The following is a 21499-nucleotide window of genomic DNA, read 5'->3' on the forward strand; positions in this document are numbered from 1 at the left end:
GTAAAAGAATTTTATAAAATGCTGTAATGTGATCAGGATTTGGATTACAAGCCCTCTGACTGGTGAAGTGGAAAACAAAGGGCACTTTCTAGCCAGAAAGTGCCTGTCCTGATTTTACCCAGTATGCCTGTTAGGTATGCTCGATTAGGAACAGATTTCTTCCGAGTTCCTTTCTTTCTTTCTTTCTTTCTTTTTTTGAAAAGAATGATTATCATTGGCTGTATTCATCAGCTTCAACTTACTCTTTCATTCCGATGTTATGCAAATTAGGTTTGGGGGCATTCTATTTAAAGTTGTCTGTTTATATATGCCATGTTTTTAAAAATAGCTTTCAAGGTTCCGTTCCTAATTGTGGAAATTTTTGAAAACAGAGAGAAGCATAAAGAAGTTAACCAAGATAATAATCTCTATTCAAAAAGATAATTATTGGTAAATTTAGTTTGTATAAAGCATATATTAACACCATATGTGTATATTTTTAAACATTGTAGAATCATTAATACCATTTTTATTCTACTATCTCAGTTTACATTAAAAAGTAAGCATTTTTCCATGACTTTAAAATTATTTTAAGATAATTTCATCATTGTGTAATAATAATGATGGGAATTTACTGAACTTCACACTCTTATTTTTCAGCATTTAATTTGCTACCAGTTGTTTGTTTGTTTTTTATCACTATGACCTTAGTTTTGTTTTGTTTCTGAATTTAACCCTAGAATGCATCCTTAAAAGTGAATTTTTATAGTGGGTCAAAAGTGATTTTGAAGGATCTGGAGTTTAGCCAATTGCTGTTGATAAAGATGGTAATGATTGACAGCTCACTAGTAGTATGAGCAGTGCTTACATTAGTGCTCCTCCAGGGCCACGAAATTGCACATTTCTAAAGTATCTTGTCATCTGATAGTCAAATATTAGCATAGTTTTAATTCCCATATCTTTAATTTTTTCTGGAATATTACTTCTATTATAAGCTCTTTATATAACATGATATCTGATGTAAATTATCATTGATTATGTTTCCTAATTTTAAATATGTCAAAATTAGGGGGATATGGTATAGTCTAGAATTTATAAACTGTGATTAGGTATTAAGTAGTTTTAACATTTTAGTTTTTATTTTGGGTAAATGCTGCTTGGGATTTTGTTTGTTTGTTTTCATACTGGGGACATGCACTCTACCACTGAACTACATCCCAGCCCCTTTTAAAATTTTGATAGAGTCTCATTAAGTTGGTCATACTGGCCTTGAACTTGCAATCCTCCTCCCTCAGCTTCCTGAGTCACTAGGATTAAGTCTTGCACCACCATACCCAGCTTTTTTTTTAATGATATATTTTGATTAGCAGAATGAAGTAGTTTTGTTATAAAATTGATGAGTTCTTATATTTGTGTTTTTATCTCTCCTTATTTTAATAATTCCCTATCAAGAAATAATCTAGTTTATTGGTTTAACGACTTTTTAAAATTTATCTGAAAATTTATGCTGCTATATCTCACTCAATGGTGGTTGTTTATAAAAAAAAGATTTTTTTTTAACTTATCCTTTTTGAGAACATAGTTTCACATTCTTGGCTAAATAAAAAGCCATCCAGTGGTGGAAGTTTAGAATGGCACAACTGCTTTGGAAATTTGTATGACAGTTTCTGTCAAAATTAAATGCACACTATTCTGTGACATGACTGTTTCATTCTTGGATACCTACTCAAGAAAAATAAATGAACACATTCACAGAAAAAATTGAAAAGGAGTGGCCATATCATGTCTATTCACAGTAATCAGAAAATGAAAATATCCCAGTAATTACTTATAGGAAAAAAAAATCTGCAAACAAATTGGATTGCATCCAATCCATGGAATACTACTCAGTCACAAAAAGGAACAATCAATCAATGTCCCAGGATACAAGTGAATTTGAAACAAACAAACAAAAAAAAAACCCTCACATTATTTTGAGCAAAAGAAGCCAGGAACAAAGGGATGATTTTTATGATTCTATTTATATGAAATTCAGTAACAAACAAAATTAGCCTATGCTGACAGAAGCCAGAGTGGTGGCCACATGGCAGGAGAGGATACAGACAATCCAGGATCAAGGAGGGTCTCTGGGTTGATGGAGAAGTGTGCCTCTTCATATGGTGGTGTGTACATAAATATGCTCACACCTAAGTAGCCCTAAGCTTGCTTACAATTTATACATTCAATGCATATCATACCTTCATTTAAAGTAATGGAGGGCAAAAGGACCAAAGAAGCCGTAGAATTTTAAAGAAAATAACAGTTGACTTTATACTTTAGTCAAAATGGCATAACATTGAAGTTCAAAGTTTGCTGATGGTGTTTTCTATCCATTTTTCTTCCATGCCTTCAGATTTTTATGTGCACTACTTACGTAGCTATCATTTAATTAAGGGATTAAAGGAAGGAAACATGAAAGAAGATGGCGATGCAGGAAGACCAAGTTATCTGACCTGTTTGTTTCTGCTGTCTTTGAGCAGAGCCGGCTTAGGAAAGAAGTCTTGTGCTGCAGTGTCCTGGTTAAATATGGCATTCTGACTTCAAATGTCCTGATCCTCAGTCATATCCATCAAGTAGACACACAGGATGATGCCAACCAGCTTCACTGGCCCAGCCCAGCGATATAATTAGACCAGGGCCAAGTTCTAAGTACAGAGCCTCACTCTGCAGAACCCCAAGGAGTGGGACTCCCTGTGAAGTGAGCCCCCCTAACTTGCATTCCCAAAATATGGACAACCTCCCCTGTAGTTCAAACAGAAATCGAGTTTAGTGCCAAGACATTCTGATACCTTTCATTTCAGTTTTGTCAGGTTTTCTTTTCATGCTGTTTAAGCCCCATACAACGGAGAGCTTGGTGAAATAAATGGTTGGTCATTATAACATTTTAACTGTGACAATCACTCTACGGTTGACAAAGCACATTTACATATAATGTCTGATCTGTATCTCAACAGCCTGTGATGTAGGTCGGGCAAGTACCACCATAGCTTCTGGATTTTATCAAGAGAATATCCTAACTCGGCAGAGGGTAGGGGGTGGAGGGTGTCTCAGGGCCCAGAGCCAAGCCAGGTGTCCTCACAGTGGGACAGTGCATGTGATACCTTGCCTTCCCTCATCCCTGCTCTGTGTGGCAGCACTGCTAAACACACATCTCCCTGGGGCTGTCGTTTTGGCTCAAATTCTTAGACATCCCCAACTGACTCTAAGTCAAATGTCCAAACACCCCAAGAAAACCAAATCAAGATTTTGTCTGCAAATTGTCCGGTTTCACTTTCCAAGCTGATTATCATGGGCCTGAAACAGAGCAGCCTTTTTTCATAGAAGAACAGTGGTTGTGAGGTGCACAGGAATTTATTTGTTGCCTTCTCTATCTCTGCCCCCTATCCTGCCACTCCATCACATGAAATTGCCATCAGATTAGCTTGCCAAAACAAAGTAATTATGTTTAGTCCAGAATATGGTTAGTAGTGGTTCTGGGTACCTGCTCTCTTGTCCCCTTTTTTTCTTTTAAATGAGTCGGCATAAACCTAAACAGGAGAATCAGGAGAACAGGTTTCTCATAATTGGCCCAACCATTTCCTATCAAGCCCAAGACCAATAACAGCATTTATGTCCATGGTAAGCACTGGGCCAGGGATGGCGTTGATGGCAGGAGGGCAGGTGCCCGCTTACCTGTCCTGGTCTATACCAAGTACCAAGTGGTGACTGCAGCCTCCTCGATACAGGGCTTTCCCTCTAGGAGACATGGAAAGGTGAAATGAGACAGAAGGAAGTAATGTGGTGGTAGTCAGCCCATCTTCACAGGGAACGAGGCCCATCATCATTCTGCTCATTGCTCAGACCTCCTCCCTGCTTGGTCCATCTCAGAAGGCTAATGTGGACACCTATTTTCCAACTTTATTTTCTGCTTTATGCATTTCAGCCAACCTGAGTTTCCCCACCTGCCATGATGTTGCTTCTTTACCTTGACTCCTGAAATTCCTTCTCCCTGACATGTTCTCCTTCTATCATACCACTTCCAAGTTCTTTCCATCCTTTGCACATGACATCACACAACTTCTTAATTTCCTCATAAAGTAACAGCTCCTTTCCCTGAATCCCAAGGTGGTTTCACTTGTATCTATTAATGACCTGTCACTTTGTGTGTTGCACCTACATGACTCAAAATAACCAACATCACTCTAATCCTTGGAACCCTTACCAAACAAATACTTAATACTTACATCCACCCCCAGAAGGTATTTTATTAGTCAGGATAGGCAAGGTTTCACTGCAGTAACAAAATCTGCCCATGGCTTAACATGACAAAGACTGTGCTCCATATCTGTCATGTATCAGTTGAGAGTCTGCTCACCACAGCTGGACTGATGATGCAGTCACTCATAACTTTCATTATAACCTGCAAGTTATAATGCTAACTGACAGAGCAATTGCTAATTGACAGAGCAATCATTAAGTGCCACATCCCAAAGTAAAATTGATTATTTTCTTTGTAGCTTATTGGATAGAATTACTTACATGACTACAGCTGCCACTAGGAGAACCTGTGGTCTTTCTGGGTGCCTAAAAGAGGGAGAGCTGGCATATTGGAAGAATAGAATTGAGGGCCTCAGGTGGATGCTATTATTACCTTCATCTTATAAATGAGGAAACTAAAGCTTAGAGAAGTTAAGCACTTGAAGCTGGAGGACAGAAGTTCATTGTAAAAAAAAAAAAATAAAAGTATGAATACTTTCATCTACCCTCTTACCCATAAGTCATAGCAGGAAGACTCAAGGAATACAGAATTGGTAAAAGCACTGACTTTATAACAAGTTAGGACTGGGTTTGAGTCCTCTCTCCTACAGCTTACCAACTCATTAGGTAACTTTCTTTAATGAACTTGAACTTCCTCCTCCATAAAACTAGTCTAATAATTTTCAGCTCAAAAGCTAGTTGTGAATCAGTTCTGTATGTCACATGCCTGGTACATGATAGGGACACAGTAGGTGGCAGACACTGTCGGTGGGGTTTTTCCATTTAAAACTCACCCTGGTTTCATTGACAACTTTGCATATAAGACACAGAGGCTCTGAAGGAACATTTCAGCTACCCATCAACACTCTGGGTATCTGTTTTAAATAGTCGATGTTGCCTGGCAGTATGGGATTCTCAGGTACCTGAGTGACTCACATTCCTTAATAAGCTTTCATTAAGGAGAATGAAACAGCTTGCGTTGGTACCAACACCCACAGAATCCTAATCTCAGCTGCAGGGTGGCAGGGTCGAAGAAACCAATAAAAGTAGATGAGATTGAACAAACACAAAGACCTCTTCCTTCTCTGGGCGGAGAAGAAATGTCACTTCATAGGGGAGGGAATCACACAACTAGGTGAAAGAACAACAGAAAACCAGAATCAATAGATGTGGAGATGAGTTTAGCTTGGTTTGTCATATTGCTAAAAATGTAGGAACTTGTTATTTGTAATCATCTCAGCATCATCCTCACTTGCACTTGTAGGTGTTGAACTCTTTCTTGTTTCTTTTCCTTTTGGGGGGGTGTGGGGGGATTGAGGATTGAACCCAGGGGCACTTTACCACAGAGTCATATTCCCAGCCCTTTTTATTTATTTTTTGAGACAGTTGCTGAGGCTCTCGCTAAGTCACCGAGGCTGGCCTTAAATTTGCAATCCTCCTGCCTCAGCCTTCCAAGCTGCTGGGTTACAGGATGTGTCACTGTGCTCAGCTGTGTTGAACTCTTTCCACAGTCTTTGCCTCCCTTTGATGAACAGGAGGAAAAGTTTGAGTCTTCCTCCTACATAACCTTCTGTTATATTTCCAATTTGTTAGGACTGTTAAGAGATAGACTGTCATGACCTATTGCTCCTCTATGTGTCCTTCCTGTTCCCCTTTATGTCCTTTACAGGCAGCACTTGTTAAAATGTGGGAACGGTCAGGGCTCTGCTGTGAATTGAACAAATAAGATGGGTTCAGATTGCACCTTAGAGGTGTTTCCCGAACTGTCGACCTGTTTCACTTAACTCTAGATTCTTTCTCTATTCCTTTAGTGACTTTTCTTTCCATTTAGAAGGGGAAAACTATTTTGCAACCCTAATTATGAAGATATAGTTTACATATTTGGTGACTGGCACAAGAAATATGGTGCTAGAAATTAATAAGTATTTGTTCATCATACCATGACTGCCCTATATGTCTTTTTCTTTTTTTCTCTTAGTTCATAATTTTTAAAATTGTAGTTATTTGCTTTCTATGTTAAAATGGTTCTACTGAAGTATGGAAATCATAGTAATCATAATTTCTGAAATTAAGGTGCAGTACAGTGCTATTAATAAGATGAATGATGGCTGAATATGAAGGAGTACCAAGAATTGTGTTTAAGCTTTGTGGGCAGTGTTTTCTACCCACCCCCAACCACCACCACCACCACAGTCATTCACTTGCAAACTCGAAACCTACAAGATGAACTTTCACCATGAGATACTGAGTCTTAGAGAGCTAAGGTAAATTGCCTAAGACTGAAAATAACAAATAACAGTGAACCCAGGATTGTAAACTTTCCTTGGTCTTTTCATTTTAGTTGACAAGGCTGGAGGACTGTGCCTTGTAGGGAGAAGCCTTGTCTTATTCATCCCTGTACCCAGCTCCTGGCACAGAACAGAACGGAACAAGAGGGTGACATAGCAGGGGCTCTATTTTAGGAAGATAAATCTGGCAACAACGAGTGGGATGAAGAGAACAGGAAAGTCCTGGCAGCTCAGAGAGCAGCTAAGATGCTCCTGCAGTAATACAGGGAGAAAGATGAAGGAATGGTGAATGAGGGAGCCACAGAGGAGAGCAGAGAAGCCATGAATGGGCAAAGACAGGAAGAGTGCAGGAAGAGAGCATGGATGAAAGCTGATGAGTGAGCAGAGGCTGGGAGAGGGCGGGTCCTTGGATAAGTAAATATCCACTCACATGGCAAATGTGCCCTGAGCATCAGCTGCGTACCAGAAACTAATGGAGATGCCAGGATACAAGAGGGAATCAAACAAATGTGGATTTTGCTCTTGTTGACCTTGTATACTAACTGGAGGATGTCTCAGAATTCTCCAGGAAAACTGAACAGTGGGGGAGAGAGAAAGCACCCAGTATATACAGAGGTGTTTCCAGAAATTGACTTGCATGGGGAAAGGGGCTGTTAGGTCTGAAGTCTGCAGAGCAGGCCTAGGGCTGCAAACTCTTGGGCCAGGAGCAGATGCTACAGTCTCGCAGGATTTCTTTTCAGGGAAAACTTTGCTTTGCTCTGAAAACCTTTCAAATGATTGGATAAGGCCCACCCAGATTGCTGAGGATAATCTCCTTTCCTTAAAGTCAACCAGCTGTAGATACTATCCGTATCTGCAAAGCACCTTCACAGCAACACCTGGACTAGTATTGACTGAACAGCTGGGTACAATAGCACTGAGAGTTGGCACAGGAATACCAGCCATCATAGAGGAGAGAAAGCTGGTGTGCAGAAATCACCAGGGGCCTTCGAGAATAAATGCAGGCCAAAATGTTAAAGCCCTAATGGTTGGTGCTGTCACCATCCTTATTCCTGCGCCCATGCAGAAAACAGATGAGTCATCTGCCTCCCAGGAACGTTCAAATGGGACCAGGATGTCTGACCTTTTCCCCAAGAGTTAGGCCCTTGTTTCCTGAGTAATCATGGAACCTTAACCCAGGGAGGTCAGCCTTGCTTCCTGGGGTGCAGGGAGTGGTTTCATCCCCAGGTACCAGTCACCCTTCTCCTTGTGGCCCTGTTCCCCTACCCACCCACCCACCCCCACACACAGTGGCCTGGCTGCCTTCCAGTGCCCAGCTCAGGGCTGTGTCACTTCCTCAAGTAAACGTTCTCTGAACTTGGACAAATCTCACAATTTAAGCCCCACCTCCAAACCTTCTGACCTTCGAAAGTGGTATTATTTTCACCAAGTAGTCTATTCAAATACTATTTTATTCATATCTGCCTTTCCCTAAGTCACTGTTGTGCTGATTCATGGTACTGAGCCCAGTTCTTGGCATATACTACCTGTTAAATAAACAAACGGATAAAGGAATGAATGAATGAGATATATGCTTTCCAAGCAGTTGATCTGCAGGGCATTCTGGACAATGATCTGGAAATACCACAGCACAGCCTGTTGCTCCTCTGCTTTTCTAGTTCCCAGTCTGATCCCACCCTGTGTACCCCTCATCCTGTCCTCAGCACTTGAGTTCTTATGGATTTCTATCTAAACCCTGGCATTTCCAAGACTCTTCTCTAATATGGGGGTACTTTTTAAGCATTTGAGCCCAAAGCCCCTTAATACAAAACAAATGAGGGTTTTTTCAGAACTGTTAGAACAGAAGAAGACAAAAATGAGAGAACAGAATGGAAGGATTCAAGAATAGAGCTCTATGCAGCAGACAGATGCAGGCCCGGATGGAATGTCCTAGAAAGCTCTCCTACTGAAAACTGGCAATGTTCTCTCTCCTTGCTTCAGGCAGGAAATTCTGACTGCTTTTATACATGGTCTAGAGTCTTGTGAGTTAGAAGCTCCTGATATCTCTGTGTGGGATTTTGTGAGTCATTGAGAGAAAGTTCTGTTAGGAAACCCTCCTCATGCCCACCTTCTGCTATCATATGAAGGCCCCAACTGGCACATGAGATTGACCACCTGGTGGAGCACACCAAGGTGCAGCCAGCCACAGGCACCCCCAGGGGAACCACAGAACCCCTCACGGTGTCTCCTGACCTGACAGCAGCCATGGCAACAAGGAAGTTATTTGTGTTATTAAATGCTCCCAGGAGCTCTTACGCCCTTTATGTTTGACCCAAATATTCATGAAAGTCAGCCTTGACTTTGCAGTAGTCTTCTGACTGTGGGAAATGGAATTTGGATTTAAAAAAAAAAAAAAACTAGCCTCTACCACGTCATCCTGCAGGGTCTATTCGGGTTTCGCCACTTGTGTTCTCACCATTAAACGTTCCTCCTATTGAGGAAAAGAGAAATCCCTCAGTTTCTACATTCTCTGTACTGTCTGAAACATAGAAGAGTCCATTGTAAATCAGATAGGTCAATCCCGGGATCCACTCAGATTTTGGACCAGGGTATAGTGGGAAACCCAATGGCCCAGGAACTAGGTGACCGAGTTTCGAGTCTTGGACCTGCCACCCATCCAGCAATTGAGGGACCTTGGGCAGGCTTCTGGTCTGTAGTGGAACAGGTAGTCTCTGCCGCCACCACCGCTCTAAGATGTATGGTTCTCGTTGCAGGCATCTTTTCCACAAGTCCTGTGTTGACCCCTGGCTTCTAGACCATCGCACCTGCCCCATGTGCAAGATGAACATTCTTAAAGCCCTAGGGATCCCGGTAAGCACAGCACAGCCTACACCATCATAATGTCTGTCTTTCTGCTTTACCCCCAGAGCAGTGAGAAAGCTTCTTACCTGGATTTTCTGTGTCCTCTTAGTCACATAGCAATGCTATCATCCAGTGAGGCCCCAAGAGAACTCCATGTTTGAAAACTGTCACTTTTTCTCAGTCTGAGGGCATCACCCATCCACCACATGCACTGAATTTATCCATGAGTCAAGAGGCCACGGGTGCAGCTCACAGGCGTCTTTTTGGAGGGCAGCTGGGACACCAGCAGAGGTATGCTGGGCCACGGCACCTTGACCACCTCTGTGGTCATCACCCCAGCCTAGCCATCGAAGAGATCTGCATGCCACACTTTCAGGTGTTGCCCCATGGTCACCTACTTTTGGGAGGCAACAAGTCCCTTCCAGCTAAGGGAGGGCAGGACAGCGACTGAGAACCAGGCTCCAGACCTCTGTTAACCCAGATCTCTGCAGAGAGCTTGGGCAAACAGGAAAGCAGAGCCAGAGACACTTAAGTTTTGCACTATTATTAAGCTGCTTCCCTCAGTCACGTGTTTTCAAAAGCTCTCTCCAATGCAAGGAGAACCCGCCAGCTGGCTTGATGCTCCAGGGAAAGACTTTCCTGGGACGGTATCAAGTGAACCCCACAAGTGGTGGCTGGTGAGGCACCAGCTGCTGTGTGTTATCCCCTCTAAGCAGAAGAGGGTAGGAAATGAGCCAGTCTCAGAGATGTGCAAAAACATAAGGCACTGTCTAAAAGAAGCCGCACAAACACACGGAGCCAGCCTCCCGCATCCCGCTGTATTTGCTGCAACCTGCCTGTTTGTCACTTCTCACTACTGACGGCAGAGAACAAAGAGAATGTTCACAGTCGCAAGATGCCACTGAAAAAGCAAGGCATCAGATCACATATCAAAGTCTTTCTTAATGCCAAAGGGCTAATTAGGAACTTCAAAGTGACTGTTAGAGAAGACACCCCCGATGCATTCTGGGGACATGCACTGGCTGGGTTTCTCGCCCTGCATCAGCTGCCCCATGCCAGCTGTGTGCTGGTTTCCACGATCAATAACACAAATCAACTCACGTGGCTGGAGCTTTGAGCTCGATTTCAAAGGCAATGCATTAAATTTTCAGATCAGAGTTGCTAATGCGTAGTGCATTCAAGGTGAAAATCAATTACAGAGAATGTGAAATGTTAGTGAAAACCCAACATCGCTACCAAAAACTGGTGACTTAAAAAAAAAAAGAAATCAAACCCAGTTTTGGCAGTTTTCACATCTCTAGCTGTGACCAGTTGTTTGATGGAAGGGGAAACGTGCGTATGTGTGTGCTTGCATGTGCCTGTGTGTCCTTGGTGTCTGAAGTCTTCAGAATCCTCACAATTAAAGGACACAGTTGCATCCTTTCATCTGGTTCCTATTGTTGAGGATATTTTTCAAGATTGTAAGTGTTTGTCCTACCACTCCTTGTGACAATCCTCTGAGTTAAATTCTGTACTAAATAATATTTGGCTTCAAATATAACTCCCACATGGGTACAGTTTCTCCAGAAGGTACTTGTAAAGAAGTTATGAATTATCACTCTTACTGTTGCTCAAGCAGAATTATTAAGTGGCCTTTGGGCTCATTTCCAAATGTAATAACACTTTAATTTTTAGCAATTGAGCATATTCTGGCCATGGTTTGAGACCTGACACTTGTCTGGATAGGATTTTGCTTAGCATACTCGATTCCCAGAAAAAGAAACATCGGTAGCATCTTCTAGATTTTGCCAAGGAATTTTAAAGGCCACCCAAACAAGAGCATGACACACATCCGAGCCTGCCCCACAAAACAGAACATCCTCCATGAAGAAGGCCCGTGGTGTGTGCGACTCTGACGAACCACCAAGACATATGGTTAGCCTCCCTGTCTCCGGGGCTCTTCCGTTTTTGTCCTAGAGAATGATAAAGTCAGAATCCAGCAGGAATTTGGGGTTTCATTTCATTCTGCCATACTCTTGGGGAACAGTATGCCTAAAATATACCAATGATATGACTTCTGTTCATTCTAATAACTTCCCATATCATTGGATATGCACACAGCCTTAATTAGAAAATGCTTCCTGTGCTAACTAAAACCGTTTTTATGCAACTTATAGACACTGTCTTACAATTTTCCTGTATCTTCATACACCATTTCTTCTGTAAGGAAAATTGGATAGAGCCTGTCACACTCCGATAATTGACATCTGTTAATCCAACTCTGTATCCCTAATATATGCTAAGAGCTCAATAAATGTGTAGAACTGTAACCCTCCAGAGTATTGCGGGCTGGCAGTGCATGACCCGTATTTGTGACTTACATCCTGTTTCCCTTTGAAACGATGTCAACTCACAAACAACTAGTTGTAATTCTGATTCATAAGATTGTCCAGATCCATATGGAATCTTATTTTTGTTTGTGGTTTTCATTTTTATTGGTCTTGATTGAGTGTTCATTCGGCTGCCTATGCTATAAGGCAAATAAAAATAAGTTGAATACCAAGAGCTGGGACATTTAATTTTCATCATAGAATTATCTATGTTGGACCACAGAATGAGAGCACACCTCACTGATCTGAACGTCCCATCTCGATGAGTGCCTTTTCCCATCATATTTTGCCAAAAGAAATATAAGAATGAACTGAAAACAGGAGAAAGTTTGTGTGGGTTTTTTTGTTTGTTTGTTTGGTACCAGGGATTGCACCCAGGGGTGATTTACCACTGAGCTACATCCCCAGCCCTTTTTATTTTTTATTTTGAGATAAGGTCTTGCTAAATTGCCCAGGCTAGCCTCGAACTTGCCATCCTCCTGCCTCAGCCTCCAGGGTCACTGGGATTTCAGGTGTGCCCACCACACCTGGGCAGAAGTCCCTTACTATCAGAAGGGTTGTCACCCTTTCGTCTACCTTAGAGTGCTTAGTTCTCCTTGCAGCCCAGTGAGGGGCAGGTCTGTCTTTATAGGAAAACAGTTCTAAGGTCCCATAGAACTGGGCGAGATCTTTTATATGCCAGCATACACACACTTATGTCTGTGATCCTGATATGAATAGCGTGATAACTACCACTGAGCAGAACCTCCTCTGTAACCACAAGTTTACACACCAGGCTTGTCAGCAGTTAAGTCTTCGAGGAGTTTTCCCCGTGCTGACCTGAATTTCAACGCTTCAACAGTGTTCAATTGCAGATAGCATTGGACTTCTCTTGGAAACATTCTGATTGAGACTTTTCTTAGAAGGGTACAAATTTGGTTTCTTTTCAACACATTATTATGTATGATGAACCATGGAAAGTGGATTAAAGCTAGCAGGCTCTGGAAAGATGGTCTATTAAATGTTATGTCCAAGCCAGATTATGCATGCCTGCCACCACTGAGTCTCACCCAACTAATCAGCTTTTTCTCTTCTTCTGTCTCCTCTGTTGAGGATCTAGCACCTCTCTTACTGGCCTACAAAATAAAAGCAAAGAAATGCACGGCATGGAAATTAAGAAATAAATGAAATGAAAGAACAGTATCAACAACCAGAATCAGTATTTCAAAAAGCATGTCAGTTGCTGTTACATGGGATTGCTTTCAGCACTTCATGGCTGAATGAACACCCAGCACCGTGTCCCCCTTATGAAATCCTTTCCGCCCCAGAACCCCACACACAGTTACTTCTGTTTAATGAACATCTTTAAATAGCGTACCTTTTCTTTCACATAGAACTTTACAGTTCTCAAAGTATTTTCTCAAATTGTCCCTTGATTAATCTTGGGCAAATACTAATGTGCCCAAGTTTTCAGAGCAGAAATCTGAAATTCAAATAAAATGTTCAAATCGACATTTATTGAGCACCTGATAATTATCAGTGTTACTATGTGGAAGCTTAAAATGCAAGATCAATATTCCATGGCTGCTTCTCTTTACCCTGCTTGTGGACTAGCAGAAGGCAGACACACTAGCAAATGACCATCCATAGTGGGAAAAGTGTCAAGGAAGTGCTCCAGGATCACTCAGGACAACTCCCTAGGAAGGTGGCATTGGCCTGAGACTTAAAGTGTGGTTAGGAATTTGCCAGACATCATGTGAGACCTGGGATGGGAATGGGAGGGTGACTGTGGCAAATGTCAATGAGCAGAAGGACAGTGTAAACTGAAGCCCTGAGACAGGGGACGTATGGTGCTCCCTCGCCAAAGGCTAAGGGTGAGGTAGAAGAGTAGCTGGGATCCGGCTGCAGAGCATCTGTTTCGGCAAGTTAAGGAGCTGGTGATCCACTCCCTGGGAGAAGAGAAGAATCATACCTGTGTTTCCTTTGGGAAAACAAAAAAAAATGTCATGATGAGAGAATGAGACTGAAGGGAACTGAAGAGACCCGAAGGAGATGATTGGGGATGGGGAGGCATGTTCATAAACACACCTGCTGGTGTCCAACTTCAAAGCCAGTAAATATAGTAAATTTGATGGTCATTCTGTAAGTTGATTTTTGACAAATTGAGTTTTAATGAATGACTCACTTCCAATAGATATAGAGAAAGAAAAAGGAAGAATAGAAGAAAGGAATAAGGTAACTGTGAGGAGTTTGTGGGGTGATGGAGACTTCCAGCTGATCACTGGAAACACAGGGGTGTCCCTGAAGGCACATCCTTACACAACCATGGAGGGAAAGCTTGGGCAAGGGTCCAGCACTTGGATCTGCTCTGTGCTCTCCATGAGTCCACGAGTTGTAGGTTTTGCCTTTCAAGGCTCTTTGGATACAGTGTTATCATTGTGAGGCTAATTCAGTGTCAACCCCAAATTCTTTTCACATTCTATAAACACTGGGAGTGGAAAGACATGTCATCACCACCCTTGAAGACAAAGGTGAAGTTCAGACCAAAGCTATTCTAATATTACTGAAGACCCTGTCTTTTCACCACCACCTATAAAAAAATGATTTTCATAAGTTCCGGTAAAGACACAACAACTGAAAGTAATTTTAAAAGCTTTTTGTGGAAGAGGGAAATATATTCTTTATTACTTCAAAAAACAGAACTAAGATCAGAGTGAGACTTGAAAAGAGTAAGATTTTGCCCAATAACAGAGATGCCCAATGATGGTACCTAACATAACCTGCCTACCAAGGCAGAGAGCAACTTTTGCTGTTCAAAGGGAGAAGGCAATGTTTTTAGGGAGGAGAAATACTGTAATGAAAGGGTGATGGAATAAGATGGTCTCACCCTGGCTTTTTGATTCTAAGATTTAATTTAAAGGATTTGACTAATAATGTATGTTCGGTTCCATGTGAAGTTTAGGATATTTTTCTATAGTTGATTTTTGCTTGTATTTGTGTGTACATATATATCTTTAAGGAACAATTCAAAATGAGTCAAATTCTGTCCCATTCACACTTGAGTATTAGCATATTTGTAAACAGTGAAGGAATCTTTGGGGATAATTATCTATTCTATGTGGGATGTGCACATTGTATAAAGGCTCTTCTATCACCATAAATAAATATATGTATTCTCCATAACTAATTCTTTAAAAGTAGAGATCTTGATATTCCTGGAATTAAAACTTTATAGACCAACATGTAAGAGGAAACTTTGAAAATGAATTTTGGAAGATCTTTTCATGCTCATGTTAAGATCTTCTCATGTTAATGCAAATGTGGACTGTTTTCAAAAAAAATTAGCTTAAGAAAACAGTACAAAAAATGTTAATACTTCTTTGAGTCAAAATATTTAGGGTGTATAATAGCATCTCTAAATTGATGACACACTCTAAGAATAGATCTTTCCCTCCCTCCCTCAGCCCAATGCTGACTGCATGGATGACCTACCCACTGACTTCGAGGGCTCTCTGGGAGGTCCACCAACCAACCAGATCACAGGCGCAAGCGACACAACAGTGAACGAAAGTTCAGTCACCTTGGACCCTGCTGTCCGGACTGTGGGAGCCCTGCAGGTGGTCCAGGATGCAGACCCCACACCCCAGGAGGGAGAAGCCATCTTCACCACCAACAGTAAGTTCTGCTGTGCTTAAAGGTGCTATTACCAATCCCAAGTGGCTCATAGTTATGCCCAAGAAGAAAAGTATAAACTGAATGAGTATATCATTGCCAGTCTCAACGGCCATGCCTGTTGGACCCTAAGAAGTCCAGATCTTTCCAGAGCCAGGAGGGCAGACAGCACACCTGGCCCTGCACACCCACACTCACACCAGCGGCACACACCACAGCACCACACGTTCTCCAAATCCAGAGTCAGGTAGGGAATACGTCTTGCCTCTGAGGGTGGACAGCAGGTGAGAGAAGCAGCCCCATGGTGTGCCCAGGATGACTGGATAGGACACAGTCCTGCCCACTTGTGAACGTGAGGTGCATATTTGAGTTCCATGAGTGTGCCTGTAGCTGTATGAGCTAGTTTGGACTATGAGCAGAAGGTCACTTTACCTATTGCTGTAGGACTCAGATATATAGGTATTTTATTTTTATTTTTATTTAAGGGACTGGTCTTTCTAAGTTTTCCAGGCTGGTCCCAAACACCTGGACACGAGAGATCCTCCTCATCAGACTCCCGAACAGCCAGGGTGTCACCATGTCCAGCTTGAGTACCCCTTGAGATGGGCATTTTTGCAGCATAGCCTAAAGTCCTGAAAATGGTGCCCTGCATGTTTAAATATCTTCGCCTCATCTCCTGCATAGATGGTCACTGGATTCTGTTCTGTCTCAGTGCCCAAATATCTGTATGGGCATCAAAGATCAAAACTAAAATCCAAAGTATCTACTATTTAGTCTAATGTAGCAGAGATAAAAGCTTAGGAGTTCTAAGAAAATCAGCATGCAAATTAACTGTGGTTTAACATTAAAAGAGTAGGTGGATGTTACAATTTTTAAACAAAGCATATTTTTCTTGATAGAAGTAATTTATTCGCTATAGAAAATTTGGAAATAGATAAAAGCAAATTGAAACATCTTGGTGTATTTCCTTTTACATCATCCTCTTTTTAAAAAAAATTATGCTAAACTCTAAAGATATGCATTTTTCTGATGAAGAAAGAAAAAAATCATCCTGTTGAAAAATTGAAAGATAAAGAATAAAAAAAGAATGAAAACTAACTCAGTCAAGACACCACCACCTAGCAATAGTGACTTTTAATAGTGTGGCCATTTCCTGGTCATCTTTGGTGATAAGTGCTGAGATGATGTTACAGAATTTTCATTTTGAGGATGGTAACCTTAGCATTTCACCAAGCTTTCACCCAAGGTAACTTGAAGAGGGATTTGGTGAGAAATATCTTCCAGGTAAGTTTTATTTGTTTGGGATAAATAAGAGTTTTAACTTCAAAATCTAAACTTTTGGAAATTTTTTTTCTAAAACAATTTTACTTTTTATGTGTGTATCCTTGATCATTAAAATCTGGAATGTATTTCAGGACATTTTAGTTTCGACTAACTCGGTAATCACATGTAGCCAGTGGCTACCATACCGGAGAACATAGATCAGGAATCTCTGAAAATGAAGAACCTGAAAGATTATTTGACTTTTACTAGGATAAAGTTGTAAATTTTTAACAAAAGAAAACAATGGCCCAGAGGAGTAAATGGCTGACCCAGGTCAAAGAGTAAGTTCAATTTTCAGTGGATCAGGTGGTTTCATCGTTAAACCATTTATCAGACATCTTCTTCAATCATGATTCATAACCACTGATGATCTTAGTGAAAAATATTGGAAGGCCTGATAGAATTATTCTAGCAGTTCAAAAATATATAAAGCAAGAATATATTTAAGCCCATAAAAGACCAAAAAAATGGATCATTATCCTTACAAAGAATGATTATTTGATTTTCAAGAGACAGTTTGTCCTCTGTGAGATTCCTTATTTTGAAAGTGGCTTCATACTTCCTGTGTTTTAGCAAAGCCCAGATGGCAAATGAAAAAGCATTTTAATTTAATGTGGGTTAAATGACATTTAAAGTGAAATAGATGTAAATACACTGTGGGTAAAATACATTAAAAAATGAAATAGACTGTGTCCATGTAATTCACAATCCCTAAACTACTTTGTGCAAAGTATTTGAGTCAGGGTGTTTGGGTGACAGCAGGCTTTTGGTAAATAACTTGAGGTCAAAGAGTTCAACCTAGGCTTGCAGCACATATTAAAAATGCCAGGTAATTTCAAAGGAAGGTATTGGCAAAAGTGAGATGAAGAGTTGGGAGCAACCAGATCACATCTAGTTCGAAGATTGATTGCAAATAGCAATGTGGCTAGAAAGATCCATTTCTGAGCACAGAAATGGAATTTTTCTCACAAAATATTTTCCTAGACCATATATGTCTGATTAATTTTATTTATTGGGCTTTCACAGAATTTTATGGCCATGACCATTAACGAAATGGCTGTAAACTCTTTAAGGGGAAAATTCTCTACAGATTTTTAAATTCCCTGGTGTCTTCGTCAAGTAAGTATTTAATCAATAAATGAGCAAACACAAATATATCACTACATAAATGAAAAGATCCAAGTTCTAATCAACATTAGTGTAATCAACTCTTTAACTATTTCTAAAAATAATGTAGATGGAGATGTAAATATAAATGAAGATACCATTAGCTATAAACCACCAATAAACAGGTTGGACTTGACTTTTCTCCAAATTCTCTTTTCCCTCCTCACATCTCCACAGATCCAGGAAATTACAGAAAAGAAAGAAATAATAGCAGCTAACAAATACATAGTTCCAGATATGTACCAAGCACCTTTTAAGCCTATTTATCTGTTAGTTCACAACCACCTACAAGGTAAATATCATCTGTATCCTCACTTTACTGATGCATAAAGGGAGGCACAGATCAAAGTGGCCAACCTGAGGTGGTTAGCTGGTGACAGGTGGAGCTGGAATTCAAACAGGGCTGCTGGCTCCAGGGCTGTATGTACTCAGATAATGAAAATGGGAGCTGGGGGGGGGGGGGGGGTCTAACACAGTTGCCTACACACTCCTCACTTTGTTGACTTATTTATTTCCTGCTTTCTCAAAGATCTCTGAAAAGATCAATAATTTGTTTAGCTCCTCCACCTTCACTCCTATTTCTTTTCTCCCTTTCCTGGCAAATCGTGCTGATGTGCAGCTGATCCAAAGCATGTCAAGGCATTCTAGCACTCCTGGGGGCCAGGTGTAGAGCAGACTGGCTTTAGAGTGAACACCTAGAAAAGGAAACAAGAAAAGCATTTATAGCACCAAGGAAATCCAAGCTTGATGCAAGCCTGACTCTGGGAGAGAGACATTCCTTACCATGTACCTCCAGTGCTGCCAAAGGTCCTCCTATTGCAACCTCACAGGGCAGGTCCCCATGGCAGTCTTGCTCCTCCATCTTAGTGCAAGGAGTCGTGTGCATGGATGTCCTTATGCCACCCGCCAGTCTTATATGCAGGCCTGCTAGTGCCACTGCTCGCCGCCATCTCCCTCCCCAGGCTTCAGCTGCGGGCTCTTGTGTTTTCTTCCACAGGGAAAAAAAGTTTCTAAGGAGCAAAGGGAAACACACCTAAACAAACAGCCCTGTGTGTTTAGAGATCTCAGAGAGGAGCCAGAGAAAGACACTGAGGGAGAAGACTTAATCACTCCTTCCCAACACAGCACCACTTGGCATCTGCTCAGGAGGGCCTGAACTCTTCCCTTTATCAGTCAAAGAGCTTGTTAATTCCACCCTCCATTCCTTGACTTCCTTATTGAATCACCACAAGTCCTACGAGGTTGCCTGCAAGTCATTACCCTCTTGCCATCCTCCCACCTCACACTGGAAGGAACCAACCCTCAGCCTAAAGAGTAAAGGGTAGAGATGGACAGAATGGAGAAATCAGAAATCTACCCCAGGGCATTCTGAGAATCCCTTGGCATGACACCTGTGGCCAGGAGAGATCTGGTGTCCAAACTTTACAAAAGGAAGCAACACTCACCAATTAGTGTGGATGCCCATAAAACTTGGCCAATGGGAATGAAAGATAGTTTGAGTTTCCTCTGGAAACGTCTTTGCTAACTTCTTATCATCTCTGATCCTTGGGGAAAGAATAGTGCATCTAACATCTAATGTGATTAACACATATGATTTGTGGTGTCTCCAAAACACATCTTTATTCTTGCCACACGAATGCTTAATGTGTATGGAGTAGGTGGAATGTTCCCTGCCTCTTGATGCAAATTCCAACAATCCTAGGAATCGTCTGTTAACTCTTAGGTAACTGACAGCTCTCAGAGTCCCTTTACAGACCAAACACAGATACAGAGTGTTTCGTTTCATTTTGTTCTGCTGTTTGGTTTGGTTTTGCTGTTCTTTGCTTTCCCACCAGGCCCTTTCTCCTGTAATTCCACAGATCTATGAGGCTTATGTGCAAGACCTTCTGCAGTCCCCACCAGCCCAAATGGATGCTGCCTCCTAAGGTTCCCTCCCACCTCCAGGAGCTCCTTTTACCTGGAGTCCACATGGAGACTCGTCCAGCTCACTCTCCCACATGGCCACATTGGTACACTCACATGCCACCTGCCCTGACCACACACTGGGGGGCGAGCAGTGGCCATCTCCAACATCCAACCTCACATTGCAGACAAGAGGGACCCTGGAGTCCATACTCTTGTTCTATCTTTTCTGAAGTTTGGCTGAAACATGCTTCAAAGTCCTGTGCAGCAGCCCCTCACAGGCTTAGGGCTGGGCGGTTCCCTTCCCACCCCGTTAGCTGGAGGAATGGATTTGTTTGATGACACTTTGTCCATAGATCATCTCTATACCATCCCCCAGCCCTCCTCTTCTTTGCTCTCCTTTGTATTGCCTCTAAATGGATGATGGGGTCAAGAATCATAGGACAGCTTCCCTTCATGTCCATTGTACATCCAGAAAGATGTACAGGCAGCAGAAGGGTAGGTACAGCAGTACAGACTATCTCCTGCTTCTTGGCTTTCCACAACTCTTCAGGAGAAACTGAGGCAGGCAGAATCCCAGAGAGCACAAAAGAATTATTTCCTGAATATTTTCATCGTCTTCACCTGAGGACCTCAGCACACTAAATATCACACTAAACTACAGTCCATTTTAAAAGACCCTAGAGACCTGCCCTTCTGGAGGAGATTTCACATATATATTCACATACTTTTGAAAATGTACTCATGAGACAAAAATAATAGCTAAGGCAGGATGATATTGTAGCATTGAAAAGAAAAAAAAAAAAGTCACTTTCATGCCAGATCTAACAGCTATCACCGCAACCACCCAGGACTCTCCAGGGACAAACACTTCAAACTAATTATGGAAAAAACTTCCAAAGTGTTCATACAGACACTTGTGCTTGGCCCATGGAGTGATTTACTTTCTGTAATTCAGGGAACTCAATAAAAGCTCCCTGGGGATTCTCCACTCCTAAGGACATATGGTCTTCATATCAGACCAGAAATGACATTTGCTCATAGGTTTTAAGTTTATTTAGGGAACAGCTGATGAAGAAGCATTAGGAACATATTATATATATATTCAAAAGTTGTAAGTGCTCCTCAAGTTACTCTGACCTCAACTTCAGCATGAAAACCAGAAAGAATGTGCGTTCAGGATTTTTCCAGGAAACTCTGAACTTGAACCTCTGAGAGTCAAAACAGCTGAGAGAAAGAGAGAGAGTGGGATTAACATCACATTGCCCTTCAGATCTGCAACTATACTTTGCTGCATTTGCAAAACAGGTTTGCAAAGGTTTTACGTGACTATAAAAAATATGGGCGCATTCAGAAATAAACATATCTAGATGAAGCATTCCTGTGTTTACGAGGGAGCAGCAAGAGTGAGTTGCCACATCTGCTTTCCTGACTTGCATTAAAGCCAGAAATGGCAAAGTATCTGCCCTTGACTATGGATAAATATGCTGGCTGGAACCAGCCACGAGAGCGATTTCCCCTGGTGCTCATAAGATTCACATTAGCCCTGGAAAGATGATTGCTTTGATTTGTGAGCATATTCCATTGTGGCAAACAAAGGAATCAGCCGGCCCTTTTAAGAGCTTAGACCCCACTGCCATCTCCCCTTCAGGAAATAGCTGAGCCACAGTGGACGATCTCTATTCAAAATGAAACATTTGCAGA

General features: G+C 41.6%; 1 protein-coding gene across 1 annotated transcript in view; it reads left to right on the plus strand.

The window, feature by feature from the left end:
- The window catches only part of RNF150 (ring finger protein 150), a 222296-nt gene that overhangs the window by 158686 nt on the left and 42111 nt on the right, over positions 1-21499 (plus strand). Inside the window, exons 5-6 of the mRNA XM_081304140.1 lie at positions 9296-9392; positions 15196-15406. Of these exons, the coding sequence (XP_081160266.1) occupies positions 9296-9392; positions 15196-15406 (308 nt within the window). The remainder of the gene's footprint in view (positions 1-9295; positions 9393-15195; positions 15407-21499) is intronic.

The sequence above is a fragment of the Spermophilus citellus genome (genome assembly GCF_964194105.1).
Source record: "Spermophilus citellus genome assembly, chromosome: 8".
Classification (NCBI taxonomy): Eukaryota; Metazoa; Chordata; class Mammalia; order Rodentia; family Sciuridae; genus Spermophilus; species Spermophilus citellus.